We start from the raw sequence: 27,870 nt of genomic DNA, 5'->3' as shown, positions 1-27,870 counted from the left end.
TCTGGAAGCACCCTAAAATAGCCTTAAAGACATTGGATCCAACCCCAAAATATTGTCTGGAAACAATCACATACCGGCAAATTAATGTTGTGTAGTTAACAATGATTTCGCACTCTTGTGCAAAAGCCTATTTTCCCTCTGCTCTATAATTATTATGATTATTTTTTTGCGATAAGGAAAGTGATGCAGAATTGCACTGAAAAGTATGGACTCACCCTTTGTTGAAATATCCTCTAAACTGCCTGCAAATAAGCCAGAAGGAATACTCAATAAATAGGTGACATTATCTAACATTCAACATGAATGTTCAGTAAACAGGTTGTTTGGAAGTGACCTTGGAGGTATCCAAAGGTATCTTCTTTCTGCCGTTTGGTTGTACAGTACAGACAAAAAGTACCTGTACTTCCCTTTTGTATGGAAGAAGCCACACCTGGCTTTGGTTACCATGGATGCCCTTGTCTGTATACACTCTCCGGCCAGCCAGGCTTATCCAGTCCACAACTCCTTTCTCCAGAGGAAATAAATATGGGGGAGAAACTAACACCTAACTTGGTGAAGAAGGAGCCTGAGTTGAGAATGCCACTTCACTTGGCCTGCCTCCTCTGTCTCTGCTTGCTTTACCTCCCTCACTGCTCCACGCCGCAAATTATTGGGGGTGTTCCTGTTTTGTCAGGCCCACCAAGGAAATGTGGGACCAAAGAATTCTTCAATATTGAGACGGGCCAGTGTGGCTCCTGCGCCCAGAAACAGATGCAGAGCCCTGACGGTGAGTGTGAAATGGATGCAATAATATGTTGCAGGGAGCAGGGTGGCAGTGGAAAGAATAATCCCCATAACTACGAAGCCAAGCAAGAGGGAGATGTTTTTAACTGCAAGCACTTGATGTATCAGGATCTTAAGGAAGGAACCTTAAAAGAATCAATGCAAGGTTTTTGAGTGTTCCTCCTCTTTCTAGGCTTGGGGTGTGTTTGTGTAGCCGGACTGAATGAGACAAATGAGCAGCCATCACCTCTCGACTGCCGTGGCTGTGTAAGAACACATTCCTTTACCATTCCTTTTTTCTCATATGCAGGCAGGCTCTTTCAATGTTGACTTTCCCTCTCCCCCTCTCTGCCCCTTCCTCTCCTTCAGAGTAACCTGCCACCCAACACACTCTGGGAATCCATGTTCCTTGACGACAGTTTCCTGAGTTGCAACGTAAGTGGGGTTGGGTTTTTTTGCTCCACTTCCTCCTCCTTGCATTGCCAACTTATGCTATTTTGTGGCTTTGGTTGGTATCCTGGGAATGTCCCCAGAACAAAGAATGCTCTCCCCTGCTCCATCCCATGAGCTTCTGGGCAGGATCAGAGCTCTGTGGCCTTCTCACAATGCCTCTGCACTCACTAGTCAGATCGCATGAAGCTGTTATAAAGCAGGTCAGGCTGTCTGTCTGTTTAGCCTGGAAGCTCTCTAGCCAGTGTAGAGTAGTGGTTAGAGAGTCAGACTAGGATCTGGGAGATCCGGGTTCAAATCCCCACCCAGCTAAGAAGCTCACTGAGTGACCTTGGGCCAGTCACCAATTTGCCGCCTAACCCTATCTTAGAGTTGTGAGGACTGAACAGAGGGGAGGGGAGAATAATGTATGCCACCTGAGCTCCTTGTAGGAAAAGCAGGTTATAAAATGTAATAAAAGGGTTTTCTGGCAGATAGAATATTTTCCCTCATCTGCAACCTGATCCCTTGAACGGATGATGCTGAGGACTGTACCTAGAATTTTCTGCCTGAGTTGAAGGGGACCTTTCTGCTGGGCCAAAAACACTCATTGAGTGTACAAAGTTTGGGGGTTTTAAAAAATAATAAATAAATTGGTAGGTTTATAGCAGAGTTAAAAAGCTTGGAAGCTGGAACTACCCAGTGACATCACCACCTGCTCTTATCACATGCCCACATCACAAGAGAGCAAATAAAACACACAGAGGTCCCGTTGGTAAAGAAAGAAAGGTTCTTTACTTACAGTTTCTTCTTTAGTTACAAGGGTGGCTTTGGAGTCTAAGTGACCTGGGAGCTAGTCCTCGTGGCTGCTTCTTGCAGGAGAAAAAGTGGGTGAAGTTTAAATGTTATCTGTTAGTCTCAGCCCTGACCTCTACTGACTGGAGGCAGACAAGGCGGGAATGCGGCCTACGAAGACTCCTGAGGCCTGGATAAACAGCCCTCTATTTGGGTCTCAAGTTCACTACCCCCTGCTTTACATTCTCTGTCCGCGACCCCAGGACTGACACACATGTCATCTTCTGCAAGCTGCTGTCCCAGCTGTCGTGTCTGTTCTGTGAGATTCCTCCTCCTGCATCTGACATCTGTGTTAATGTTTAATGCCAAACATAAAGACCCGGGAGGCCTTGCAAAGGCCTTTTCTCTGGATTTAGGTGCTCATCTATCTCCAGCTTTCCTTCAAGCTCTTGCGCAGGAAAGTCTTCACCTTTTTTCAGTTTTACTTTTCTCTAGAACACCTGCAATGTGACGGCCTGCCAAATTCTCACAAACATGGTCATTTTGGAAGCCTTCTCTTTACCAAACCGGGCCTATGATCTCTATATGAAGACCAGGTGAGTATCCATCAATCTTGGTGCAAGGAGGTATTTATAACCCACTCATAATATATTGTGTGGCTTTTTTAAAGTAAACTGCATATCTGGAGGGCCTGATCCACATAGGGAGTTGGCACGTGGGGCCTTAATCTGGAGGAGCCCCATGGCTTGTGATTTTGTGGGACCTTCTTTCCTAATGCAAATATACCAGCTGTAAGGCTATATAGTTGTACCTCAGAAGTGGAACAGAATCCATTCCGGAAGTCCGTTTGACTTCTGAAACGTTTGACTTCCAAAGCGCAGCTTCTGATTGGAGCTTCCTGCAGCCAGTCGGAAGCAACAGAAGCCCCGTCAGACATCTGGCTTCCAAAAGAATGTTCAAAAACAGGAATGCTCCTGGTTTTCGATCGTTCGGGAGCCAAAAGGTTCGACTCCCAAGGCGTTCAGGAGCTGAAGTACTACTGTAGTGTATGAACTGGCCTTACATTTAGCCTGACCTTAAAAGTTTCTATTCGTATGAGAGCATTGCTGCTTCTCAGATAAATCTTCACTGCATTTTCTTCTCAGAAGCCAAGATCTTCCAAAGCTGTGGTATGGTAGTCATGGAGGAACTTCCCCTCGGATGGTTTTTGGGAAGACTTCGAAGGCAAGTCCAAGCAGGCACAAACACTGGCATTTGCTGTGTTTCTGTGTGTGTGACACACACACACACAGAGACAGAGACAGAGAAAGCAAGCAAGAGGAAAAAAATTAAGGTTGTGTACACATTACAGTAACACATGGGGTAACTAGGGTGACAAGAGAAAACATTGCTTAGTTTAAAGGGCCTGGATGGAAGAACTGTTGGGGGATTAATTGCTGCTAAAGCTCAGCTCTGCAACCTGTTCTTAACTCTGGGACTCAGCAATAGTAAACTGGAAGCAATATGGGGTGTCTCTAAGCATGTGCAGAGTGTCACTGACTTCTGACTTCTGAACAAGCACCTAGGATTATGACGCAAATGTTCCAGGATGACATGTGTTGCCTCAGGCAAGCTTGAGGTCTTATTCTCTTTGTAGATATTAATTACTGTTGTCCAGCCTGCTGCCAGTCATTATTAGCTTTTTTTTTATAAAAAAAATTGAGCTGAATAGACTACAGGACTGTCTTTGCAGAAGGGCCTTTTAAGGTATACAGAAGCTGGCTGAGAACATTGACCTCCAGTTACTGTCTTTCCCCTCATCTCTACAGATTGACTTTAAGGTCATAAAGTACAATGTGCTTGGAAAGTTCTTAGGCTGGGAAGACGTGAGAGGAGCGACGTTGCAAGTGAGTCAATTTCTTTCTGTTCTCGGTAATGTTGCTGTTTTTGCTGCAGTTCCAATGGAATGTCAGCTTAGAAGAGAGGTTGGAGAATTTTTTTATATAGTCACCCCCACTGTTTATCCCTCAGCTACTGTTATTCATTAGTAGCCTGCCCTGAAACTGGAGGTTCCATCTAACCATCATGCCCAGCAGCCACTGATAGACCTCTTACTCTCTTCCTCCCCATCCTCCTTTCCCACTTCATCAATGTCTCTAACCCTGTTTGAAAAAGGTCTAAGCCAGCAGCCGCCTTCATATCTTGGCCAGCAGGTTCCCTGGGGCAGCTCCTCAGCAGCTAACCTCCTTGCACAGGATGGTTCTGAGAATAAAATGATACTGTGTGTATTCTCTGCCTTCCTTGAAAGAAGGACTGGATAACATAATTTAAAATTTAATATAGGTCCCAGCTTATCTCAGTGCAGCATACTAGTTTAACACGTGTAATTAGCAGGATTTGCATGTTCGTTCCATGGGCATTCGGGAAGAAAAAGTAGGAGCTTATGGCTGTGTGCAATTTCTGCCTCTTCTTCTCTTTCCATCTTCTTAGCTCTGCCCAGACAGACAGAGTGTCATGGATGCTGCCTTTGTGTTTGGAACATCATACAGCCAGTCTGTAAGTGTTGGCTTTAGTGCAAGACAGCTTTCCCCTTCTAAGATCCCAGGGGGGTGGCTAACCTTTTTCAGCCTGAGGTTTGCATTGCTGCATTGGAACCTCTCTGGGGGCTGAATGCCAGTAGTGGGTGTGGCCCCCACCAGGACCGGCCCACCCATGAGGCAAGGTGAGGCGACTGCCTTGAGCACTCAACACACTTTTTAGACATGCATCATTTCGTGACACAGTAATTCAGTTTTGCTAGCAAACCGGAGATTAAACTAATCCCTTTCCAGCCCTGGGAGGAGTGTGGGAAGTGTTTGTGCAACACACTGCAGCCGACACACTAACACACAGTTTGGAAAACTCTGCTTTATGGCATAGATTGAGGGGGGGAACACACCTTTTCAGCCCAATGGCTTTATTCCACTACTGGAAAGCATTTCAAGCGCCAGATGCCAGTGGTGGGTGATAGGAGGAGTCAGAGGCAAAAGTGGGCAGGGCAACAGATGTGAATATTACCTTTGTACAGTAGGCTAGTTTCTACTGCCACACACCTCTCTATCCTCCTTCCAGTCAAACAGGGGCCATGATCAGAATTCAAGGACACATTCTAGCCAGGCAAAAACACTAAAGGAGGGTGTGAAGCAGGGCCTGGGGGAAGGGTGTGTGGCCCAGGGAAAGTTCTGAGGGCTGGAGAGAGATGCCTGGTCCCAGGGCCTGGGATTCCCTACCCTTGGCAATGATAGGTTTAACACTACTCTGCAATATGGAAGAAAAACGGCATCGTAACATATGGAAATGAGTGGGTGATAAAACTGGCATCTGTTGCAGCCTTGAGCCATTTCTGTAATAATTCATTTGAATCAGAGTCTGTGCAAAGTGTTTTTACAACACTCATCTCACTTATGTATATGTTATGGCAGAGAACCCTGACTGTTGTGGCATCCCCTCTCCTTAAAGCTAAATCACACTCTTTTCAGTGAATATGACTGCTGTGTATAGAACTGCAGGCTTAATTCATTTTTGCATGAGGCGGCTCGTGTTCTAATCTATGTTGTTCTTTTTTTAACTGAGCAAATAAGGACGACTCAGAAGAGTAAATGGATTCACACTCTCCCCTGCAGACTCTTTTTTTCGCACAGTGAAGAGATATGTGGTAGTATCTAATAATTTTCCATTTTATAGTGCACCCTCGACGTCTCGGCCCTACTGCAAGGTGTCCCTGAACCTGTCTTTTATGAGATGTTCTTACAGTTTGAGGATGAAGAAGGACATGTCCGACTGTGGCCAGTCCCTGTAGAGAATCCAGCAATACTTACAAACAACCAAGGTGAGCCTTTCCTTGGCTGTGTACACACACCATACATTTAGAGCACATTTCAAGCACTCAGCTTCCTCCCAACAATCCTGGTGTAGCTTGCCCATCATAGAGTGGCAGTTCCCAGCACCCTTAAGAAACTAGAGTTCTGAGGATTCTTTGAAGGACGATGTTTCAGAGGGTTAGTGATGGGGTTAGAGAGTTAGGAGCTTTGGGTATTATCACCCATACAAGCCTTTACTTCATCATCTCTCTCTCCTCAGTCTCTTCCCCTCTTCTCTCCCCTTAGCCTCCTGACTTTTGGATGCACAACTAATTTCTTTAGTTCTTTTACCCCACTTTTCCAAAGCGGAAAGCTTTTAGTGCCATCTTTACGACCTTTAGTGATCTTTTTGAAGCACACATCCTCTGGCTATGTATTTACATCAGGCTGTACATAAGGGCAATGAAGCATTGCATGCAGGTGAGCGAGTAGGCTGGCGGTGGAGGAGGAGGAATGAAGTGCTCTCCCGCTCTGTGAAAGCAAGCCAGCTGCCAAATGAGGGAAAGACCCCTTTTCTGCACCCAGTACACAGGACAGAACCCCAAAAGACTAGTAAACAGTTGTGCAGGCTAGTAACACTTTGTGGGGCTGTTCACAAGACTGATACTTGACGCATACCTTGCAGCAACAGCTTTTCAACACCTACTCACCAGATTTGACTCCAGTAACATTACAACAGTTTTCCCTAAAGTCATGACTGTATACATGCTACCATTTACTCTGCATCACACAACATTAGCCACCAATCCATGTCGATCCTGTATCTATCCTGTTGTTTCTTATGAATAGGGATGCGGGTGGCGTTGCTCGGTCCCTGCTCCTGCCAACCTAGCACTTCGAAAGCACAACAGTGCAAGTAGATAAATAGGTACCGCTCCAGCGGGAAGGTAAACGGCTTTTCCATGCGCTGCTCTGGTTCGCCAGAAGCGGCTTAATCATGCTGGCCACATGACCTGGAAGCTGTACGCCGGCTCCCTCGGTCAGTAAAGTGAGATGAGTGCCGCAACCCCAGAGTCGTCCACAACTGGACTTAAACGGTCAGGGGTCCCTTTACCTTTCTTATGAAATACTGAGTTTAGATATATCTTCCCCTCCCCCCAAAAGAACCTCCCCACAACTTTAATCCAAATTGGGGAAAATAACAACCTAGCTGCATCCTAAGGTGGCAATGTGTATACGTACATCCTATTTGGCTTAACATTTGCAAACTGCCACAGTGGTAGCTAAGGGCCTCATTGACTCATGGCCAGCTCTTCATGGTGAAGTAGTTGTGGCAGAGCTGGAAACGTGGATGTAGTCAGTAACATTAGAAGAGTCCTGCTGGATCAGGCCGATGGCCCATCTAGTGCAGCATCTTGTTTTCACTGTGGCCAGCCAGATGCCTATGGGAAATCCTCAAGCAGGATCCGAGCACGTGAACACTGTCCCTTTGTGTGATCTCCAGCAACTGGTATTTGGAAGCATTACTGATTCCAGCTGTGGAGGAAGAGCATAAACATCACATAACTAGCCTAGCCACCAATAGCCCTACTCTCCAGGAATTTGTGCAAACCACTTTTAAAGCCAGCTAAGCTGGTGGCCATGACTGTCTCCTGTGGGAGCCATTTCCCTATTTCGATATTGTGTTGGCTTAATGCTTTCTTTAATTACAAAGAACACATAGAATTGACTACTCAGTATACAGTGTACTGCATCATACAATACATAGAAGACAATATACAGTGCATCTTTGTCAGATGCTGTGTTTCATTATTTTCCTCTCAATGGCACAAAGGGCTGAGTCGTCAGCATATAAAGGCTTTTGCTCTCCACCCCCCCACCCCCAATGATTTTTCCAGCATCCTATCTCCGAAGATTCTTTCTGGTTGACGGGCTCTCTGGCAGAAAAGTAAACCTGACAAATGTCCCAGCAACTGTTACATTTGCAGCAGAATTGATCCTCAGGTAATAGTAGTAGTAGTAGTAGTAGTAGTAGCAGTAGCAGTAGTAGAGCATAGATGTGTGCTGCAATTGCGGGTGCGGAGTGTGGGGCAGGGATTTGGAGAATAAGTGTTACTGCAGTTAGTTCAATAATCAAATCTCCTACCCATTTTAATCTTCCTTGAAGGTCTTGTCTTGATGGTTAAGTTAATCAGGAGATTGTGTGGTTTTTAACCGCTGCAAAAATCCCTGATTCTTGCATTAAAATAGAGGGGAATAAGCAGTTAGTTTGGGCATATCTGGGACAAACAAGGCTTGTGTCTTGGCTAAATGTAACAAGCACTGTTTGTTTGTTTGTTTGTTTGTTTGTTTGTTTAGAAATGCAAATAGCAGCTGTTGTGTGGGGGTCATTATCAGGCTCGCAACAAGCAAAGAGGGAGAGTTTAACCCTTTCCTCTCTGCTGTAGTCCTGATGATTACCTTTCCTTTGAGAAAATCCTGTCTTTTGAGGACATCGCCCACTGGCTCCCAAGAGTTTCCCTTGAAATTCAACCAGCTGCTTCAGAGAGATTATTTTTGTTGGCACCCAGGTGGGGTGGGGAGTTTGTGTTAAATTTTCCCTCTCCACCAGCCCCAGCCTCAAGGATGCTATTTACATAGCAAGAAACATGCAGATAAGCTGCATTTACGCAATTAATTTGACTTCTCACATCGCCCCCCCCCCAGGCCAAATGCAGCCCTACAGGCATCCTCACTGGACCTCCTTTACGCCTTCCTCTGCTGATAATTACGAGGGGAGGCGGATTGGGACGAGAGGTGGAGTTGCTCCCTGGGGAAAGGCCTGGAGGTCTGGGAGGTGCTGATCTGGATGTTGAGGGTGGGGAGCAGGTTGTCTGGAGAGAGTCCCACCTCAGCGTCATAGAATGCCTCTAATGCGGGGGCTGGGTTGCCTGGCGTGACTCCAACACTGCCTCAGGATGCTGCTTGCTGAGTCAGACTCACTGCTCCATCTATCTCTGTATTGTCTACACTGACTGGCAGTGGTCCTGCAGTGTTTCAGGCAGGCAGTCTTTCCCTGCCTTGAGATGGTGGGGATTGAACCTGGGACCTTCTGCATGCAAAGCAGATACCCTGCCACTGAGCCATGACCCTTTGGGCTGGATAAGCTCCCCCACCCCTGCTGCCCTAAGGCATCTGTGCTGGACCCACCAGCATCCTCCGATTCTGCACATTTTAAGTACATTGACCTTGGCTCCCTTCTGCCCAATTAGCACCTTTTTCCTCCGCTGCAACTCGTTTTCTCTGCAGAGGCAGAGCGATTCATCACTCCTTCCTCTAATTGCTGGCTTTGTCCTCCGGTTAACCTTCTTTTCCCTCTTCCTTTCTCCTGGCTTATACAGTGTATACCTGCCAACCCGGACTCCTGGAGGAGACAACCCCCCTTTCCTGCTGACAGTGAAATATGCAACGCGGAGCAGCACTGGAGTCGCTCAGGCAAGGGGGGCAAGGGGGGGCTCAAGTCCTCCTCTTCACCCACAGCTGCTCTTCCAGGAAGGAGAGAAATACATGTGTGCGGCAGCAGCTGAAACAATAAGGCTGGCTCCATTCCCCCCCTTCCATTTTCCCCTTCCCTCCAGCAGCTGTTGCTTCAGCAGGTGTTAATTAGAACCGGGTTTGTGCTGGGAGATTGTCAGGGCTGAAAGCAAAGGTGCCCACCTGCCTGGATGCTGGCCTGCCTCTCCCCCTGCAAGGAAGCTGCCTCTGCCAGTCAGATGAGAAGTCACCCAGGAAACAGGCAGTGCAAGTGGAGGCAGGCTGGCTAAGCAAGGCCATGTCTGCCGTAGTAGCTCAGCAGTAGAGAAGCTGCCTTGCATGCAGAAGGTCCCAGGTTCAATCCCTGGGATCTTCAGTTTGGGGCAGGGAAAGCTGGCAGGTGATAGGAAAGACTTCTCTGCCCAGGACCCCAAAGAGCCACTTCTAGTAGATTAAGAGCGTACGGGTGATTTGTGGAGGATTTGTGGAGGATAAATAAGACTTAATGGACACTAGCTGTGATGGCCATGTTCTGCCTTCACTGTTAGAGGCAGCATGAGAATCACAAGTGGGGAGAGAGCTGTTGCCTTCAGATCCTGCTTGTGGGCATCCCGCAGGCACTTGGTTGGCTACTGTGAGAACAGGAGGCTGGACTATCCCCCAGAGCACTTCTTATGTCTTCTTCTGATCCTAATGGGCAAACTAAGATCAGATCCACACTGGGGAGGCCCCCAATCAGTCCAGAGGATAACTCTGACTCCTACTCCCTGCCTGAAACCCTACCAGTCAACGTAGACAAAACTGAGCTACATGGACTACTGGTGTGACTCAGTATAAAACAGCTTCCTATAATCCGTATTAAGGTTAATTGGGAGTCATGTGCAAAAACCTGCTTCCTCCAAAATGTCAAGCTTCTTGCAATAAGGAGTGTGAGGGGAAATGCACTCACAAGTGTGGGATAACACTTGCTTTGATGCTCTCCAACCCCCTGCAACAAAATTAGAATGAGTGGTCATTAAAAAGCCAATGTTGTCTAATCTCCCTGCAGAAAAAATCAGAATGCATTCTCAGTAAACTGGTTGTCTGGAGCACCATCAGACCCAAAACCTTTAAGCTTCATCCAGCATGCAGCTCTCTGTCCCTTGAGTCTCCCTCCTTTCCTTGCCTGCCTGCCTGCCTGTCTACAATCCGTGCTCTCACTCCTTCCTTTTGCACACTCTGCTGTTCCCCTACAACTCAAGTTGGTTATGCACAGCACAGGAGGATTCCCTTTGCTACTTGGCTTCGACTCTGCAGTCTCATTGATTTACTTGGTGTGATGGGTTTTCAGCAAGAGGAGAGAAATGCTGTCTCTGACAGTGTGGTTTGCTGAACAAGGGGAAACACTGATGGACAAAGTCACTGAGAAATGAGCCCGCCATTATTTCTGTTAACGTAGCATGCCAGGGATGCTGTTCCTTGCATATGCAGAAGAGGAAAATCCTGTATAAATATACTAATGCTGAGTGTGGATACTTCCCTAGCCAAAATGGCACCAATCATGCTCAAGCCAGAGGTATTAGCAGGCTTAGAAGAACTTTAAGCTTGTTGGGGTGGTGGGGGAGGGGGAAGAATGCTTAAGAGGGATGACCCCCAAAAGTTAACAACAGTCCAATGAAAAACTGGGCACGCTCTGTGGGCATGGAATTGTGACTGGCTGTTGGGGGCAAGGGGAAAGAAAACTGGGATGGGGAAATTGAATGGAGTATCTAGGACAAGGGACTTGCTGGCTGGAACACTGAACAGTAACACTCCACACAGTTCTCACGTGCATGTTGCAAAAAGAAAAATGCATGCAGAATCAGACAGGTTGTTTAATAACATTTTGAAATGGGTTACAAGCTTCCAGGGTTTCAAGAGTGCGAAGATCCCAAAGCAATTCAGATTATGTCTTCTGCCAGCTTACCCAAACTTTGCACAATGTTTTTCAAAGCTTCTGACAATAATGACGTCGGCTGAAGCTGTGCCCACAGCCTGCAGCTAACAGGCCTGCTTTCTTCCTATTATTACTTCTCTGTTGTGCTATTTCTTTTCAGGTGTCATTTTCAGTCTCTTATATTCAGGATCCTGGAACGGCTCAGCAAGCTACAGATGTGAGTAACTCTCATGGCAGGATTCCAGAAGGGTAGCTGTGTTTAGTCTTTAAGACGCTCTTCCTGGGTTTGCTGTGCGGACTCATAGGTTTAGGGCAGCTTAAGCTTTCATGGGCCCATAGACAGACTAGTGAAAATAACATACAAAAAAATGCATTATATTAGGAAAAAGTGCTTAGCAAAAATGTGCATATTTGGAGAAATTCACACTAAAATGATGGTGCATTTTATTGGGCACTTAAAAAAGAAAGAATTTGCAAACCAATGTGGAGAGGATAACTGAAGAATGGAAAAATGAGAAACAGAAAAAAAAACACCAAAACAAGACCGGTTCACTCATCCCTATGGATGACACACCTGTCCTCCATCCCTGCCCTCTCTCTTGACAGATTGCATTTGGAGCCCTGGGATTCCTTGCAATCATCTATGCCTTCCTGGAGACCAGCACCTGGACCCGGCGATCTCGACTTCCAAACATAAACTTTATGGTAAGTTTTCCTTTCATGGGTGAGCTGCTGGAAATTCTTGCAGTACCAAGAATGATGTGTTGCTCAATTTCCTCTTCCTTTGTTGGGCAGACATGGCAGGTATTTTTTTGCCTGTTTACACTTTGCTAGCAGAAACCTGGCTATAGATGATAGTGCAGGTTCCATTTTGCTCCATTTGCAGTGCAGTTTCTCTTTTCCTTCAATATTTTCTTCCCTCTTGAAAAAAAATATATTTTCCTGCAGGTCATAGTGAAATTCTTTGCCAACTTCAGCGGATCTCTAGCAAATGTCTTTTTCATGGTCAGCCTTGGAATTGGCATTTATTGGCTCATAGTTTTCAAGGTAAGTAACTCTCGGAACTAGAATATTCCTGCAGGTATCTGCACTGCATCTTTCTTCCACTTGGAGGTGATGTCAGATGCCGCTGGAGGGGAAGAGGTGTAGCTCTTGTAGAAAGTCTCCTGTTCAGTCCCCAGCATCTCAAGGCAGAGGGGGAAAGATTCCTGTCTGAAATCCCAGAAAGTCAATTCCAGTAGGCAATACTGAGCATGACAGGCCAATAGCTATATTCAGTTTAAGGTAGCTTCCTGTGTTCTTTCCAGCCAAGTCAGTAATAGCCAGTGTACTTGAAACATAGGAGGCTACCTTTTCAAGAGTCAGACTACTGGTCCACATGGGTGTAGCTGCCCCCTCCCCCAGCAAAAATCCTGGCTACGTCCATGCTGGTCCATCCAGTGGCTCAATAGTATCAAGAATGGCTGACAGCAGTTCTCCAGTCTCTCTCAGCCTTTCAGGAGATGGCAGGAATTGGGCTGGGGGCCTTTTGGTATGCAAAGCATGCACTCCACTACTGAGTTGGGTTCTCAGATTGTGCCCCTAATGAGGTTGCAGGTTCTGTGCTGGAACAGCCATTACCTAATTGCAAAGCTATTATGAGTTCTAAGCCCTGAAGAATTGTCAGTAGGTAAAGGCCTTCAGAGGGACGCGGGTGGCGCTGTGGGTTAAACCACTGAGCCTAGGACTTGCCGATCAGAAGGTTGGCGGTTCGAATCCCCGCGACGGGGTGCGCTCCCGTTGCTCGGTCCCTGCTCCTGCCAACCTAGCAGTTCGAAAGCACATCAAAGTGCAAGTAGATAAATAGGTACCGCTCCAGCGGGAAGGTAAACAGTGTTTCCGTGCACTGCTTTGGTTCACCAGAAGCGGCTTAGTCATGCTGGCCATATGACCCGGAAGTTGTCTGTGGATAAATGCTGGCTCCCTCAGTCAATAAAGCGAGATGAGCGCCACAACCCCAGAGTCAGCCACAACTGGACCTAATGGTCGGGGTCCCTTTACCTTTTAAAGGCCTTCTCTGTTCCATCCTCATTTCCAGTCCTTCTTCCCAGGGTCAGCAATTTTCTGCAGTTGAGAGGACACTGCCCACTGCTGGGAGCCAAATAGAGACCAATTTCATCATCTACTTGTTGACTGCTCTTGTGTTAAAGGTAAGAACTGGGGGTTTGAGATGTCTCTGGCATTGCATCTCACAGAGAAATGTCAAAGTTTTAAAAGATGGCATATGTAACCACAACGAAAAACACTGACGGGAAAGGTTGTTAGGGCTGCCCTAACCTGGATGGAAATATCATGCTGCTCTGTAATTCAAGGGACTTGAACATCAGTTGCTTTAGCAAGACTGAGACAGACTGGCACAGCTCCCTGGAGAGCATGTCTAGGCTATAGACCTAATTTAGTTCAACTGGCATCACTTTCCTCCAAGCGGCCTTGGGAATTGTGCCTCTATGAGTCTTTTGCTAGCAGGTAAAAAGTGATAGGTTTAAAAAGAAAACAAACCTTAGGTCCTGGGTAACAGCAGTTTTTATTTACCCCAGCCTCTTACCGGTAATTCAGGCTGCTGTTGTTTTCATTCTGCCACTGCTGCTTATTTATAGAATGGTAGAGTTTGAAGGGACCCCAAGAGTCATCTAGTCCAACCCCTGCAATAGTATTATTATTATTGTTATTTCACTTAATGCTTTTTTCAAAAGATGTCCATAGCTCACTTGCAAATACCGTATTTTCCTGTGCTTAAGCCAATATATTTTCCTTAGAAATAATCGGCTAAAATTGTGGGTTGCCTTTTACACAGATATCAGAGATTATCTGTGGTGATTGTGCGTGTGATAAGTTGCTGCGGCAAGGCATGCTGATGATTGGCTGCGGCTTTGACAATTGGGCGGGCTATTAACAGTAGCGGCGAGGCGTTTGTGCAATCCGCTGTGGTTGCATTGAGTGTGCTGCTGGGTTTTCTTCGGTGAGTGTGCAGACGATTGTTTGCCACATAGATGCATTTGCGGGCAGGCTGTAGAGCGATTGGTGGCTGTGCCCCCCTCCCAAAAAAGCTCAACAACTTTGGACAATTTCCCCCTAAATTTTTTTTTTTTTTTTGCTGCGGTCCCAAAAAATAGGGGTCATCTTATACATGGGGGGGGTGTTATACACTGAAAAATATACCATGTTAGTGTTCAGAATGGCTTAACTTACATTATTTTGTTCTAATTTCGAGTAGGGAAACCTGACTCACTCCAAATGTTACTGGACTACAACTCCCATCCTTCCTGACCATTGGCCATGCAGGCTGGGCACAGTGGGAGGTTTAGTCCAACAGCATATGGAGGGCCACATGTTTCCAGGGTAGAGAGGCACCTCTTTGCTGTGGCCTTTGACACTTGAGGGGTACGTATTTAGGAGACACTCTGGGGAGAGTTCCAAGGGCCAGATACAATGGTCTGATTCTGCCGTAAACCCTGCCATAGGGTACTGAATTTAAAGGGACCGTTGGCATTCAGGCTTGGAGTACGCCTCTGCCTAAGGCACTGGGGCCAGTGGTTTGAGAGATGCTATTGGGAACATCACACTCTAAACCTCTGGACAACCTATATTTGCATCACTGAGAAATAACCCTCTGTGGATGATTTTGTTCCAGAGCTTGGACCTCATACATATTCTGATAACCCAATTAACAGTTTCCATCTTCCTGATAGACTGGGAGAAGCCAAAGGAGAGAGGAACGGCAAAAGCATCTATGGGTAAAAGTTTGCCTTTGTTTTCTGATAGGTTGTGTATAGGGCTGTAAGAAGGCAGTGATTTGAAGGCAGCAACTGAATGTTGGAAATTTTAAAACAGACAAAAGAAAGCATCCAACAATGGAAGCAGAACATAACTAATTGTGGCTAGTAGCCATTGATAGCCTTTACCTCCATACATTTGTCTAATCCATTTTTAATAGTAATCCAAGTTTGTGGCCATCAGTGCCTCCTGTGGGACTGAATTCCATGGTTAAACTATACGCTATGTGAAGAAGTACTTTTTTTTGTCTGTTCTGAATCCTCCAACATTCAACTTCATTGGGTGTCCACACATTGTCATGTTAGGAGTGAGAGTACAAAACTTGTCTCTGTCCACTTTCTCCATTCCATCTCTGTGCAGGGCACGTATAGACAGAGTGGTGCTCTCCAGACATGGTTGTACAGTCAACTCACAACCTGCATATGTTTAACTTGCATGATTTCTGCTTTATGCACTTGGTGGCCAGCCAGCTAAAATCGCACAAATTAAAAATACAGGGGGCAGAGAGCTTAAAAGCTTTTTTTTGTGCAGGGTTTTCCTGGTATGGAAAGAGCTCTTAAGCTGTCTGCCTTGCTCACTGGGCTCTTGGAGATCTCGCGGGAACTTGGGCGCCTTGAGAGATCTCTCAATAGCCTCCTAGAGCCCTGTAAGCAAGGCAGAGAGCTTAGAGAGCTCTGCCTCGCTTGGCGGGTAAGACCTGTTTGCTATGCCGGCTCTAGAAAGGTAATGATGTTTGTGTAGGGGTGGTTCCAAGGGGGTGGTTTGACATGATTTTGTGTATATGTACCATCCTTGAAGTGTAACCCCCCCCCCCCCCAAGGTTCAAGTTGACTATACTGCAATTCCCATTATCCTTGATCATTGGCCATACTTGATGGGACTGATGGTCATCCAGCAGTATTTGGAGAGCACCTCACTGGCTACCCATGATCTAGGGCTAGCCAAGGAGGATAGCTGCTAGGGCAGCATGCCAATCAGTGCTCCATCTACAAATCTCTGATTAGCTAGGAAGAATCATCCGATGGCTTTCCCTCCCAGTCTCCTGTGACTGCTTCCAGTTCCAGGGTTGTGCTCAGCCATTTTAGTTTAAAACACAGCCAGAAGAAAACCCCTTCTTATCTTGCATCCTTTCACATGCCCTTTCATTCTGCCACCTACCATTGTATTCAGGAAAAAGGGGTGGCCATGGGGCTTCCTAGCATTTTGTGGGATGGAGCATGAAACGTTTGACACCGCGTGCTTGCTACCGGAGGATGTTCTTGAAGATCTAAAGCTTTGACTCTCAGGAAAATGAGGGCAATGTTACCTACAGCACATTCACACAGCTGTTGTGTGATACTTGCTTGTTTAATTAGTGTTGGCAAATCACTTTGAGGCCCTCGGTTCTTCTGGGAAATCAGCAGGAGCCTGTTCCAGGAAGCAAGCTTGCTTCAGATTGTAACGATTTCATATCAGGAGAGGTAAATTAACATAAGCAAGGCTCAAGGAAACCCAGGGGCGTTGAGCTTTGCACTTTGCCAAGAATCCGATAAGCTCGTGTGGAGTCTTCAAATAAAGCCAATTGTTTCAGCTTCATTGTGTGTGTGTTTTAACCTCCCTCCCCTGCTTCAGGATATCAGAAGGCTACTTCCTCTGTGAGTGCCTGGAGAACTTTTCTGATCGCTAATGAGTGGAACGAGATCCAGACCCACAGAAAAGTGAACCCTTCACTCCAGTTGTTTGCCGTCTTGCTGCTGCTGGAGGTGAGAGAGAGAAAGAGAGATTAAGGAAAGAAAGTATCTGCTGTGCAGTCTCTCTGCTCTGCTACTGATAACTTTCCTCTTTCTCAAGGTCACTGATATAATATACTTAGGACCACAGCGTGCACAACCTTCTGCACAGATCACCAGGGGTGCAAAAACTTCTGCAAAACTTGGAAGACAGTCAGATTTTCTAAGGGCCAGCTCAGAGGCAGGAGGAGAGGAAGTATCCCTTTGGACTGGTAGGGTAGAAGGCAAGGAGACCAACAGTAAGTGGAGCCAGAGCCAGGACAGGCAGAGGTAACATGCTAAATTCCACAAGGGCAACACTGAGACTAATGGAGGAAGAAGCTAGAAGGCAGGACATGGAGGTTGCCATCTTCTTCTTCTTTCTTCTTTGGTGATCACTTGTAGCCGAGTAAGATTGTTTTAACAATGAGTCCGTAAGTGACTGTGGAGGCCAATTCTGGACCCACACGTCCTTCCACAATGGGGACATTGGTTCCCAGGCAGGATTTGATCATGGTGTGGATTTGCCAAGCGTGCCTTCCTCTTAGCACATTTCTCCCTTGCGTTCTGAGTTCGAGTGTCTTCAAAGTCCATGACACCTTTGGTGAAGGCTGGTCTCCAACTGGAGTTCTCGCAGGCCAGTGTTTCCCAGTTGTCAGTGTTCATACGACATTTTTTTAGATTTGCCTTGAGACAGTCTTTAAACCTCTTTTGTTGACCACCAGCATTATGCTTTCCATTTTTAAGTTCAGAATAGAGTAGTTGCTTTGGAAGACGATAATCAGGCATCCGCACAACATGACCAGTCCAACGAAGTTGATGTTGAAGAATCATTGCTTCAACACTGGTGATTTTTGCTTCATCCAGTACACCGATATTAGTTCGCCTGTCTTCCCGGGTGATGTGTAAGATTTTTCGGAGACACCGTTGATGGAATCTTTCGAGAAGTTGGAGATGGCGTTTGTAAGTGGTCCATGTTTCACAAGCATACAGCAAGGTTGGTAGCACAGTAGCTTTGTAAACAAGCATTTTGGTTTCCCTGCGAATGTCTCGGTCCTCAGACACTCCGCACTTCAATCGGGAGAGAGATGCACTCGCAGAGCTCAGGTGATGCTGGATTTCGGCATCAGTGTTGACCCTTGTGGAAAGGTAACTGCCTAGGTAGGAGAAGTGATCGACATTTTCCAACGTTACACGACATAGGGCCATCATGACTAATAATCCTTGGTAGGCCCCTCTGCCTACATTAATTTGTCTGATCCCCTTTGTTAAGATATTTAAACTATTGGCCATCACCACATCACCCTTTGCCCATCAGTTTTTACTGAAGTGTTTGACACAGTAAAGACAATTTAAAATAATTACTGTACTTCTAGTTTTTATAAGACCTTGCAGAGTTTTTAATATGGCAGTGCAGTTTTAAAATATTTAAAGAAAGGAAAATAAAATAAACCATAGGCCTAACCTATGACCTTACAGTGTGTTCATGTAACTTATAAATTGGGCATTTCTAAAGCTTTTTAATTCTCCAAATTACAATGTGTCTGACTCAGCAGCCCTCTCAACTCTTATGACTATGTAATCAATCCAGTTTTATGGGGGGTGGGGGAGCCATACCCCTGGGCCCACTCTGTGAGGTTGAGAAGAGACTGAGGCCCAAATCCCACTATGTTCTGTTGAAGTGGGGACCAAACAGGCTTCTTTTAATTTCTAGGTGGTGGGGCTTAAGAACCTCACATCAAGAGACCTGAATGTGAATCTGCACCCAGGACCAAATGCCTATTATGCTCCTTGGAGTCCAATTCTTCGGTTTGGGATTGCTGCTTCTGTTTGGCTGGCAGTGGGGATTGTACAGGTGATCTTTCTCACTGAGTTTGGTTTAACTAAAGCTGCGTACACACTATAGCTTAAAAGCATATTTGAAGCACATTTTGTCTCTCAGAATTTACGGCATTGTAGTTTGTTAAGGGTTTCTGGGAATTGTACTCTGTGAGGAGTAAATGACAGTGCCCAAAATTGTTTGAGGGAAAGAATGTGTTTCCAAGGTATAGTGTGTACACAGCCAGGAAAAATGTAACAAATGCAAAATCAAGAGCAATAGCTAACCGTTTTTGAAAGGTCCTTAGGTAGGTAACATCACAAAAGAAGTGAGCAATCTTATCGTGTGCATGTTGTAGGACACCCTCAAAGACCTCATCTGCTATATTAAGAAATAAGGCCAAGGTCGCCAACCTCTCGGACTAGTGAACACATTTTGGATTTTGAAAGAGTCCTGGCTTGGGGTGTCAGTCACAAAATGGGTGCCATGGAGAAGTTGTGGCAAAACACAAAATGGTTGCCATGGGGTGCATGGCATAACACAAAAATGAGAGAGGCAGCCATCCTTGGCAGCCTAACAGAGCACTTTAATTGCGCAAATCTAAGTTTCCAGTATGCGCTTGAACCCCTCCTGCAAAATGTGGCACCCTTTGAGTATTGCTGCTGATGAGGAACCTATTGTGTGCTCTTGCCTACCATAATTACAGGGTGATTATAGGCAGCATGCCTTTTTTTTTTTAAACAGGTGCTGTTTTCTGTTGGGTTATATGAGCGGTTTGTAGAGGACAAGATTCACCAGTTTGTTGATCTTTGTTCCCTGAGCAATGTGAGTTGCATTATATTTATTTAACAGGATTTCTATACAGTGCAGCTTAATCATTCAAACTGCTAAGCAGTTTATGTTCGTGTACTTAATTCATAGTTGTCAACTTTCAGATTTGAAAATAAGGGATCAGCAGCCTCAAAAAGAAGGGATCAGCAGCCACACCTGTCCCAGGTACAGTCTACAGGATATCTAACAATCCAGGATAGCAGCGGGAATCAGCGGGAAATGGCGCTGGAATGAGGGAATTTCCCGCAAAAAAAGGGAAGGTTGACAGCTATGACTTATTCCTTCACCAAATGTTCGCAGTGTGGATTACAAAAATATCACAAATTTTAAAAATACACCTTCATTAAAATAATAAAATTTTATTATTTTATTTGAATGCTATGAGAGCCCGTGTGGCATAGTGGTTAGATGATGAGATGGGAGACCAGGGTTCAAATCCTCCCTTGGCCATGAAGCTCACTGGGTGGCCTTGGGCCAGTCACTGTCTCTCAGCCTAACCTACCTCACAGGGTTGTTGTGAGGATAAAACGTCAGGGGAAGAGAACCATACAAATGTAAGAAATAAATATGAAAATTACAATCATAAGACAAGCCAATAACAAAACTGTGCAGAGGAACAATTGGCTGAGCTGCATAGAGATAAAAGTTTGGCCATGCGCCATTAGCCAAAGTCACCACAGGAGCAGTTTGTTCGCTATCCTGCTCCAAGATGGGCAAGCAGGGTATTATCATAACATATTAATTATACAGGCCTTCTAGTGACTCATAACTGATTAGTTTATTCAGTGTATTTATAATCTGCTGTTCAATTTGAATAGAATTTCCAAAGCTGCTGCTGATGGTAGTATTTGTTGTGGTAGTAGTAATAATAATAATAGGAAAACAAATTTAAAAATTCTTAAAACAAGAGCATTAAAGCACTGGGGCAAAGTAAAACCAACACCAGGTAAAATCAGCAGATGAAATGCATTCAGTATGAAAGCCATCTGATCATTGGTAAATTACAACCATACTAAAATGATTGAGTGATGATTTTTTAAAGTCTTCATCTGCCTGGGGAGAGGACATTCCTTAACTGGGGCACCTGCCTCCAAAAGGCCCAGATATGTTGGGTGTGGTTGAATTGCTCTAGAGGGGAATTTTAATTGTGCCCTTGTTAATCTGTAAACAAGCTTTGATTACAATCGTGTTCAAACATATTCTGAAACTGTATTTGCCCATTTGATAAATGGTTGCGTGCTTCATTTGCCTCTCCCTGTCCCTCTAGGTGTCAGTGTTCATTTTGACACACAGATGTTATGGTTTCTACATCCATGGGAGAAGTGTCCATGGACAGGCAGATGTGGGCATGGACACCATGCTGACCTATATCAGGAAGGAGGAGGTAATAGTGTCTACTGGTCCATCCATCTGTCCTTTCTCTTCATGACAATTACTTTGTGCTCCTGGGAAGGCTATGTCTCCCTGTTGGATTTGCCCATTTTCAAGTGAGCTTGTCAGGATTTAAACCCCATTAGCTACTATTTTTACAAGGCTATGGCGATCATGATTCAACTGAAACTGGAGGGAGATGAAAGGTAGAACTTGTGGATTTTATAGTCACCCCATCACCCCGCCCCCCAATAATAGGAAAATTGTTATCAATTCCATTAGGTCTTGTGCAAAAATAAGGCATGGGGCAAGGTTTCTATGGCTCTATTCACACTCCCATTTCCTGGGCACTCGCCGGGTTTTAATCCATGTTCACTTGATGTTATCTCAAAGGCATATGTATCCTGTACTTATAAAATGCTAGATGAGTTGTTTCTCAAATCCACTTTAGGCCTAGTCCTTAAGCTGTTTGTATGAACATCTTGGCAGAGGGTCAAGATATCCCCTGCCCAGTCAACGCTGCCTAGTGTCTACAGAAACAAATCTGACATAAATAAAGCCCTGTTGATGTGAACAACTAGGGGGTAAAGAGCTGTGAAATGTGCAGGGGGCAGGGAACAACTTCACTGCGCTTTAAGATGGTAATGTGAACACACCCTTAGTCAAAGGAATGTGAACTCCAATATGGTTTGAGCCTTGGCTGGCATGTCTCTCCCTCCCTCAACAGAAGAGATCTCTGATGTCAGATCTCTGATATTTATGCTTTGTACTTCCCAATTATTATTCTTTCCACCCCTTCCATTGGTTCTCTCCACAGGAGAACCTCTGTGCTCTGAGAGGCCTGGAGGCCTACTCTGATGTGCAAACATTTGAGGTGCTTCTTACTGACAGGACTCACGCATTCTATGACAGAATAACTCTATCTTTCATGGAGGTACAGTACCTAATCCTATTTACTCAGTAATTGTTAGACAAAGATATTGGTCAGCTGTGCAAAGTATTACTTAGAAATGATGATGCCTTCGAGGGTGGAAGCTGTCAGGCCCGGGGGCCACATGTAGACTCTGGGACTCTCTGTCTGGCCTTTGGGATGCTCCCCACAGTCTTCAGGGTGCCACAAAACTTGGTTGTTTTCACTTCTTGATCAAAAGCTAACCTTAGTTGAGCTTTCTTTTGCTGAGCTCCTTCAAGGAACAGCAGCCTGCTAGGCTACAGGCAACCCTCCCGTTTCCTCCTCCACTTTTTAATTTAAAACTCTGTCTGTGCATGGAAGCCAGCGCTCCAGAACAGCAGGTGAAAATTGAGCCAAGATCCCTGCTGCCAAAGGCAAGATCTGAGTGAAAACAAATAGATGTATTTTAAAAAAAACCTCTTCAATTGGGAATGCTAAGTAACTGGCACAAACTTTAAAAGTCTGTGCACTTTTTCTGTGACAGGTTCCCAGAGGAGCCCACATCCGACCTGACCTTCACAAACAGAGACTAAATGGCTACTTTGCCTTGAACCGCTTTCTGGTCTCCTTTTTTGAGCATGTGAGTCTTTGGCTACCTCTGTCTATTCACCTTTTTTTGTACTGGGTATTTGTATCCATGGTTTGTTCTACACAAAGTGTTTTGCTTTATATGCAAATAATGGGGGCCAGCGTCAAGGGCCAACATAGTCAGGCATCTACCAAGGGACCACTGACAAGAACCTCTTGGAGCTGCTCTTCCACCATTACTCACTCACCTTTTATTCTGACCCAGACAATGGTGAGGGGGAGCATAAGATGTCACTGCTTGCTTACTCATTGGGGCTCTTTCTGCCAAGCAAGCCGATGATAACTCAGATGAGGAAGGTAGAGATGGACCACTGCCTGGGTGGTCTATCAGGTCTTCTTAAAATAATAATAGGAGGGTAGCCTAGCCAAACCAAACCAGGGCTGTTAAAGAGAGTCATGGTGGTCGTTAACAAGACAATGGAACATCTTGCTCCAGGTGTGATCAGAGACTGGAGAGTTGGATGGTTGCCACGGTAACTGCTTTGGGGCAGGGCAAGGGGCTTCTGGGAAGGAAGAAGGCTGAGATCTATCTTGGCGAGGGAGGACTGCCTGCAATGCTTTGGGCCATGCTGTAAGATCTGGACCCCCTCCATGCAGACTGAGGGTGTAAATAGGCAAATAAACCCTATTTCTTAAAGCACGATCATCTCCACAGTGTCTTCTATTGTCCAAAGGGGCACAGACCCTGTGTGGGGGCCTGTGATCCCATGCGCTCTGGCTACTGCTTGGCAGGGGGGGGGGCAGGCACCAGGCTTTTGAAACATAATATAGGAAGCCATTTTGATGGTGATGTCATGTGGATGCAGCCCACAGCTTCTTTACATGAGCAGCAACACTTGAGTCCACAGTAAACTGCCATGTGAAAGTACCCTTAGTTAATGTTTTCCCCCTTGTCTTTGTGCATTTAGTGTCATCGTGCAGGCCCAGCTGTGTTGGAAATGAATTATAAGTGAGTCATCTTGTACTGACATATTTCTTTCACTTTTAATTGTCTCCTCACTCTCTCCACCCTTTAGAGATACAAAGATATGGACTACATGGTGAAGGACAAATTTTTCCTGGAGCGGATCATGGACATGGAATTCCAGGAACCAGGGGACATTTCCACTCTCTATAATGGTATTTCAAACTCTTACCAGTGGGAATTGGTTTGTAAGCTTCTGCAGTGGGTATTGCCTTTTATTAGCTCACATCCACACCATACATTTAGATAACTATTGTGCTACTTTAACAATATATTTATTGGTTTATTTCATTTATATCCCACTGATTTCTCCAAGGAGTTCAAGTTAGTATAGTTGGTTCTCCCTGTCCTCATTTAATTCCCAGAACAATCCTGCGAGGAAGGTTAGGGTGAGAGATAGTGAGTGCCCAAAGTCACCCACTGAAATTCATGTCTGAGTGGGGATTTCAGCCTGGTCTTCTTGGTCCTAGTATGACACTCTAGCTGCTATACCACACTTGCTGCCACAGGAATTTAACTTTGTTAAGGGTGCTGACTTCACAGAGCTACCAGTTCTTAACAGTCCTGGGAGATGCTGAGCTCCATAATGAGATGAATGAGCCCATGACTGCTCAAACAGAAACCAATCAAATGCAAGGAATGGATATGTGCTATTTACTGTACCACTGATGGTTGAAGTATGTCACTAACCATTATACCAGTCTGTGAGACGTGCCCACATTTAGGATACTGCTCCTTGATATTTGTAGATGTTCACACACTCTTAAATTATTTTCCTGTGGCATGGAAACTAACAGATGGACAATAAAAGTGGACCCTGCAAGACCTTATGGTTATAAAGAGGCTTAGATCACATGCACACCATACATTTAAAGAACACTTATGCCACTTTAACCGTCATGGATCATCCTGGGAACTGTAGTTTGTTCAGGGTGTTGAAAATCGTAGCTCTCTGAGGTCAGCACCCTTAACAAATAACAGTTCCCAGGATTTTCCATGATTGTTAAAGTGGTGTAAAAGTGCTTTAAGTGATGGCTGGTGTCTGTTAAGACTGGTAAAGCAGGAGGCAGGGAGTCCACCAGTAGGTGGAGCTAGAGCCAGGACAGGCAGAGCCACCCCCTGGCTGACTGTAAGTAAGGGTCATAGGGTTGCCATATTTCAAAAAGTGAAAATCCATACACACAATGTCAAAATTCACCAAAATCTACATAGCCGAAACCCAGCTATATCTGGGAAATTCTGGACGTATGGCGACCCTAGTGGGACAGTGACCCATTTGCCCTAATGGTCCAGCCTCCACTGTATGTTTCAAATGTGTGGTCTGGATGTGGCAATACAGATTCTATTTTGGAGTGCAATTTTTTTTCAGAAGCGGAGTAATTGCTGTGAGAGTAAAAAGGGTAGAAATCTGAAAAAGATATTATTTTCCTCTTCCTTTAGATGACCGTGCTTTATTTAGCAGAACACTTTTCTACAGTAACGAACTGGTGCTGCTGCTCTTTGAAATCCTTGTCTTCTCTGCTGTAGATTTGGCAGCGCAGGATTTTGTATTGTCAACAATTGTGACCTTTGTCGTGCAAAAGGTAAATGGTTTTGTGACACCAGGTGCATGATATATCTCTAAAGAGTAGGGATTGCGGTGGTGATTTGGGTCAGTTCACATTTTCATACATACCCACCTAATTCTCACTTCACAAAACAATACACAAACTGAAATGCTGCTATGCTTTGAAATTCACAGTTCTCCCAATTTAGTGATGGACTTCTCCAACCAATGCATACAAAAATACATATATTGGAAGAAATACCCACTAAAATGGTGACAGATTTTCATGAGGCCTTAAAAATAAAAAATGCCAATTGATGCAGAACTAAAGTTTGGGGAAAGTGAGAGAATATGAAATTGACAGCTTTGTCCTTAGAGGATGGGATGTTAATTTTACTCTCTTAAGAATATGCTTGGAATGGAGAAATCAGTGGAGGGTTCTGCCCCTCTCATTTATTGTGAGAGTGGGTAAAAACTGAGGGTTACGGAATGGTATTGTCAGGCAGTAGACACAAGCAGGGCTGTCTTAAGCATATCCGGCACCGTGGTGCAAATATCTCTCCGAACCCCCCCAAATTTCCCAGAGTTGTCTACCTTTGGGGGGGGGGGGCTTTGGTCCGGCTTGTTTACATTGTGTGGTCCTACGCGCACTCAGCACTGCACGTAAGTAAGAGGCACCCAGATCGCAGCCCAGACAGCCTCCCATGCCCTCCCGCAAAGCCTCCCTCTAAGCGCCCGGCGCCCCTTACCTTCCCCCGTCCAGGGAAGTCTGTGCGACAGGAGGGCCAGCAAGCAGATCAAGTGGCTCGCCACCTGTCCCATCCTTGCAGCGCGCTCCGATGGGCAGCTGAGAGGAGAGGAGTGGACTGCCCCAGAGCAGGGAAGGGAGCATGTCCTGACTCCCCTTCCTGGACACTCAGCCTGTGGCGCCCTCCAAAATCTGGCACCCTGGCATCCCACGCCACTAACGTCTATGGGTAAGACACCCCTGGACGCAGGAGAAAACCAATAACATGTTTAATGTGATGGGTGTGTTGCCTCCCATTTTAACCAAAAATCCACAGACACACCATGAGCCACCTGAATGCAGCTGGTGGACCACTGGTGCTCCATGTGCCACAGTTTGGGTACCTTCGCAATAGACATGTGTCTTTATTGCACTGCTTTGACTTTCAGTTTGTGAAGATGCTTCGCAACACACTTGGAAGGAGGAACCTGGCTGAGAAAACCTTGGTGGAGAAGCAATTCCTAATCTAGAACTGAACAACAAGCTGTTAATCTTGAATCTACATTCCCTAGCTGTGGAGTTGCAGCTGCTAATTGAAGATGTAGTGAAACATTTAGGAAACCTTATCTGTTCAACCCGAGAACTGTGGCATGCACATCTTTCATATGAATTACAGAACTCTGCCCAGGGAATCTGTCCTTGGTGTCAAAGTTCAGTGCCAAAGCATGTGAAGTAGCATAAGTACCTTTGAGCATTGGCCATGCATCTTTCCCAAAGTAGCAATGAAGTGACAGCAAATCTTCACATACCTATTTTAAGTCGCATGGCTTCCCAGCACACATGGGCCTTAGCACTTCTTGGCTTGAAATTTTCAGCACTAGTGGGTCTGAATTGGTAAAAAAGCAAAACGAAACAAAACACCAATACTGTGCTCCTGCATGTTCCAACAGGACAAAAACAATCACAGACCATGGGCTCTGCAGTCAATTGCTGAACAGAAGGTAGTGGTTGGTCTGCAGCAGAGTGGCTTAAACATGACTCATGGGCTGCATATAATAGTTTTTTGTGGCTCAACACCTACAACACTGATTGTTTAAAAACAATTTTTTAAAAAATCACTGCTCCCATGGATCCCTTGCTCTGATTCTATGAGGCTAACCGTTGCTTTTCTTATCTTACTCGCCCTGCAATGTTTTTGCAATGTTTCCCTTCTTCATCTTAGTAGTAGTATTAGAAGTATATTGACTTTTACACTTTGATCAAACATTCTGGCATGCAGCCCCTGAAGGACTGACCATGTGTTGATGCAGCCCTTGGTATGAAAACATTTAGCCACAAGTGGAAGAGGTACTGTTCTTTTGTGTGAGAGAGCATTAAATTACACTTCTAAGCACATATGGCTGGCCAGTCTAAAGGCCTCCTACGAGCCAGCCAATCTCAGGTGCCCAGTTTTACACAACACCATTCTCTTCTGTGTCTAAAGGGCAGTGTCTAAAATGGTGTCCCAGGCAAGGAATATCTTCAGCTCTCCCCTTCCAATTAATTCAGTGTTTTAATACATTGAGTTGTCCCGGCTGCAACAAAACATGACTCTCCCACATCAGTTTCTACAGCCAAAGCAGGCGTGTAACCTTCCAGTTGTTTGATTTCACCCTCAAAGGCACACTCCTCCATTGTATCCTGAGATAGACGGATGCCAACAACAATGCATTGAGTTTTTAAAAATCACGTTTGTAACGCATTTCACAATTTATACTTGTATGAGCTGATTTGTGCACATGGATCTGATCACAGTCCCTTACAAACACTCTGGCACACGTACCATTTGTTTACTGGGCATTGATGTTGTACATTTTCTTAAAAATTAAAAAGAACTTTTTGTGTTACTTGTTTCAGCTGCTGGATAGTTATTGGATACATTTAGAGTAATAGTTAGCTTCTCAGTCTTACACACACACACAGACACACACACAAGTTCAGGTGCTTGTTTGGGTCACCTGCTACTGAATCCACCTTTGCTGAATAGGACCTGAGCACATACTAATGTAGGATGGAGCATAACTCATGGTGAGCATTGCACACAGAAGGTCCTAGATTTTGCCCTTTGCATCTCCAGTTAAAATAATCACATAACAGCTGATGGGGAAATAACTCTCTGCCTGAGACACTGGAGATCCACAGAATACCAGGCTAGATAAGTAAATAGTCTGACTTAGTACAACTCTGACCTGAGGTTCTTGGTTCAAGTCCTAGTGTCCTTGACACTCCTTAAATTAATG

The 27,870-nt window shown here is 45.3% G+C and overlaps 1 protein-coding gene across 3 annotated transcripts; it reads left to right on the top strand.

Annotated features, from left to right (window-relative positions):
• Nucleotides 1-447: 447 nt before the first annotated feature.
• LOC310682721 (meckelin-like) lies at nucleotides 448-27,462 on the top strand. 3 transcript variants are annotated; one of them, XM_083451855.1, is made up of 24 exons: nucleotides 448-766; nucleotides 956-1,029; nucleotides 1,132-1,197; nucleotides 2,482-2,582; nucleotides 3,132-3,210; nucleotides 3,795-3,872; nucleotides 4,456-4,521; nucleotides 5,689-5,833; nucleotides 7,703-7,808; nucleotides 9,185-9,278; nucleotides 11,393-11,449; nucleotides 11,839-11,937; nucleotides 12,181-12,279; nucleotides 13,323-13,421; nucleotides 14,903-15,005; nucleotides 16,657-16,787; nucleotides 18,508-18,648; nucleotides 19,357-19,437; nucleotides 20,711-20,827; nucleotides 21,632-21,748; nucleotides 22,251-22,346; nucleotides 23,371-23,473; nucleotides 24,759-24,901; nucleotides 26,041-27,462. In XM_083451855.1, the coding sequence occupies exons 1-24, from the start codon at nucleotides 526-528 to the stop codon at nucleotides 26,119-26,121; spliced, it is 2,517 nt and encodes an 838-aa protein (XP_083307981.1). In that variant the 5' UTR covers nucleotides 448-525; the 3' UTR covers nucleotides 26,122-27,462. The 3 variants fall into 3 exon arrangements, with proteins under 3 accessions (XP_083307981.1, XP_083307982.1, XP_083307983.1); XM_083451856.1 differs by lacking the exon at nucleotides 956-1,029 and having other exon boundaries at nucleotides 450-766; XM_083451857.1 differs by lacking the exons at nucleotides 448-766; nucleotides 956-1,029; nucleotides 1,132-1,197; nucleotides 2,482-2,582 and adding an exon at nucleotides 2,940-3,019.
• Nucleotides 27,463-27,870: the final 408 nt, after the last annotated feature.

Source organism: Podarcis tiliguerta (assembly GCF_965153285.1).
Source record: "Podarcis tiliguerta genome assembly, chromosome: 8".
NCBI lineage: Eukaryota > Metazoa > Chordata > Lepidosauria > Squamata > Lacertidae > Podarcis > Podarcis tiliguerta.
This window is presented reverse-complemented; position numbering and strand designations above follow the sequence as displayed.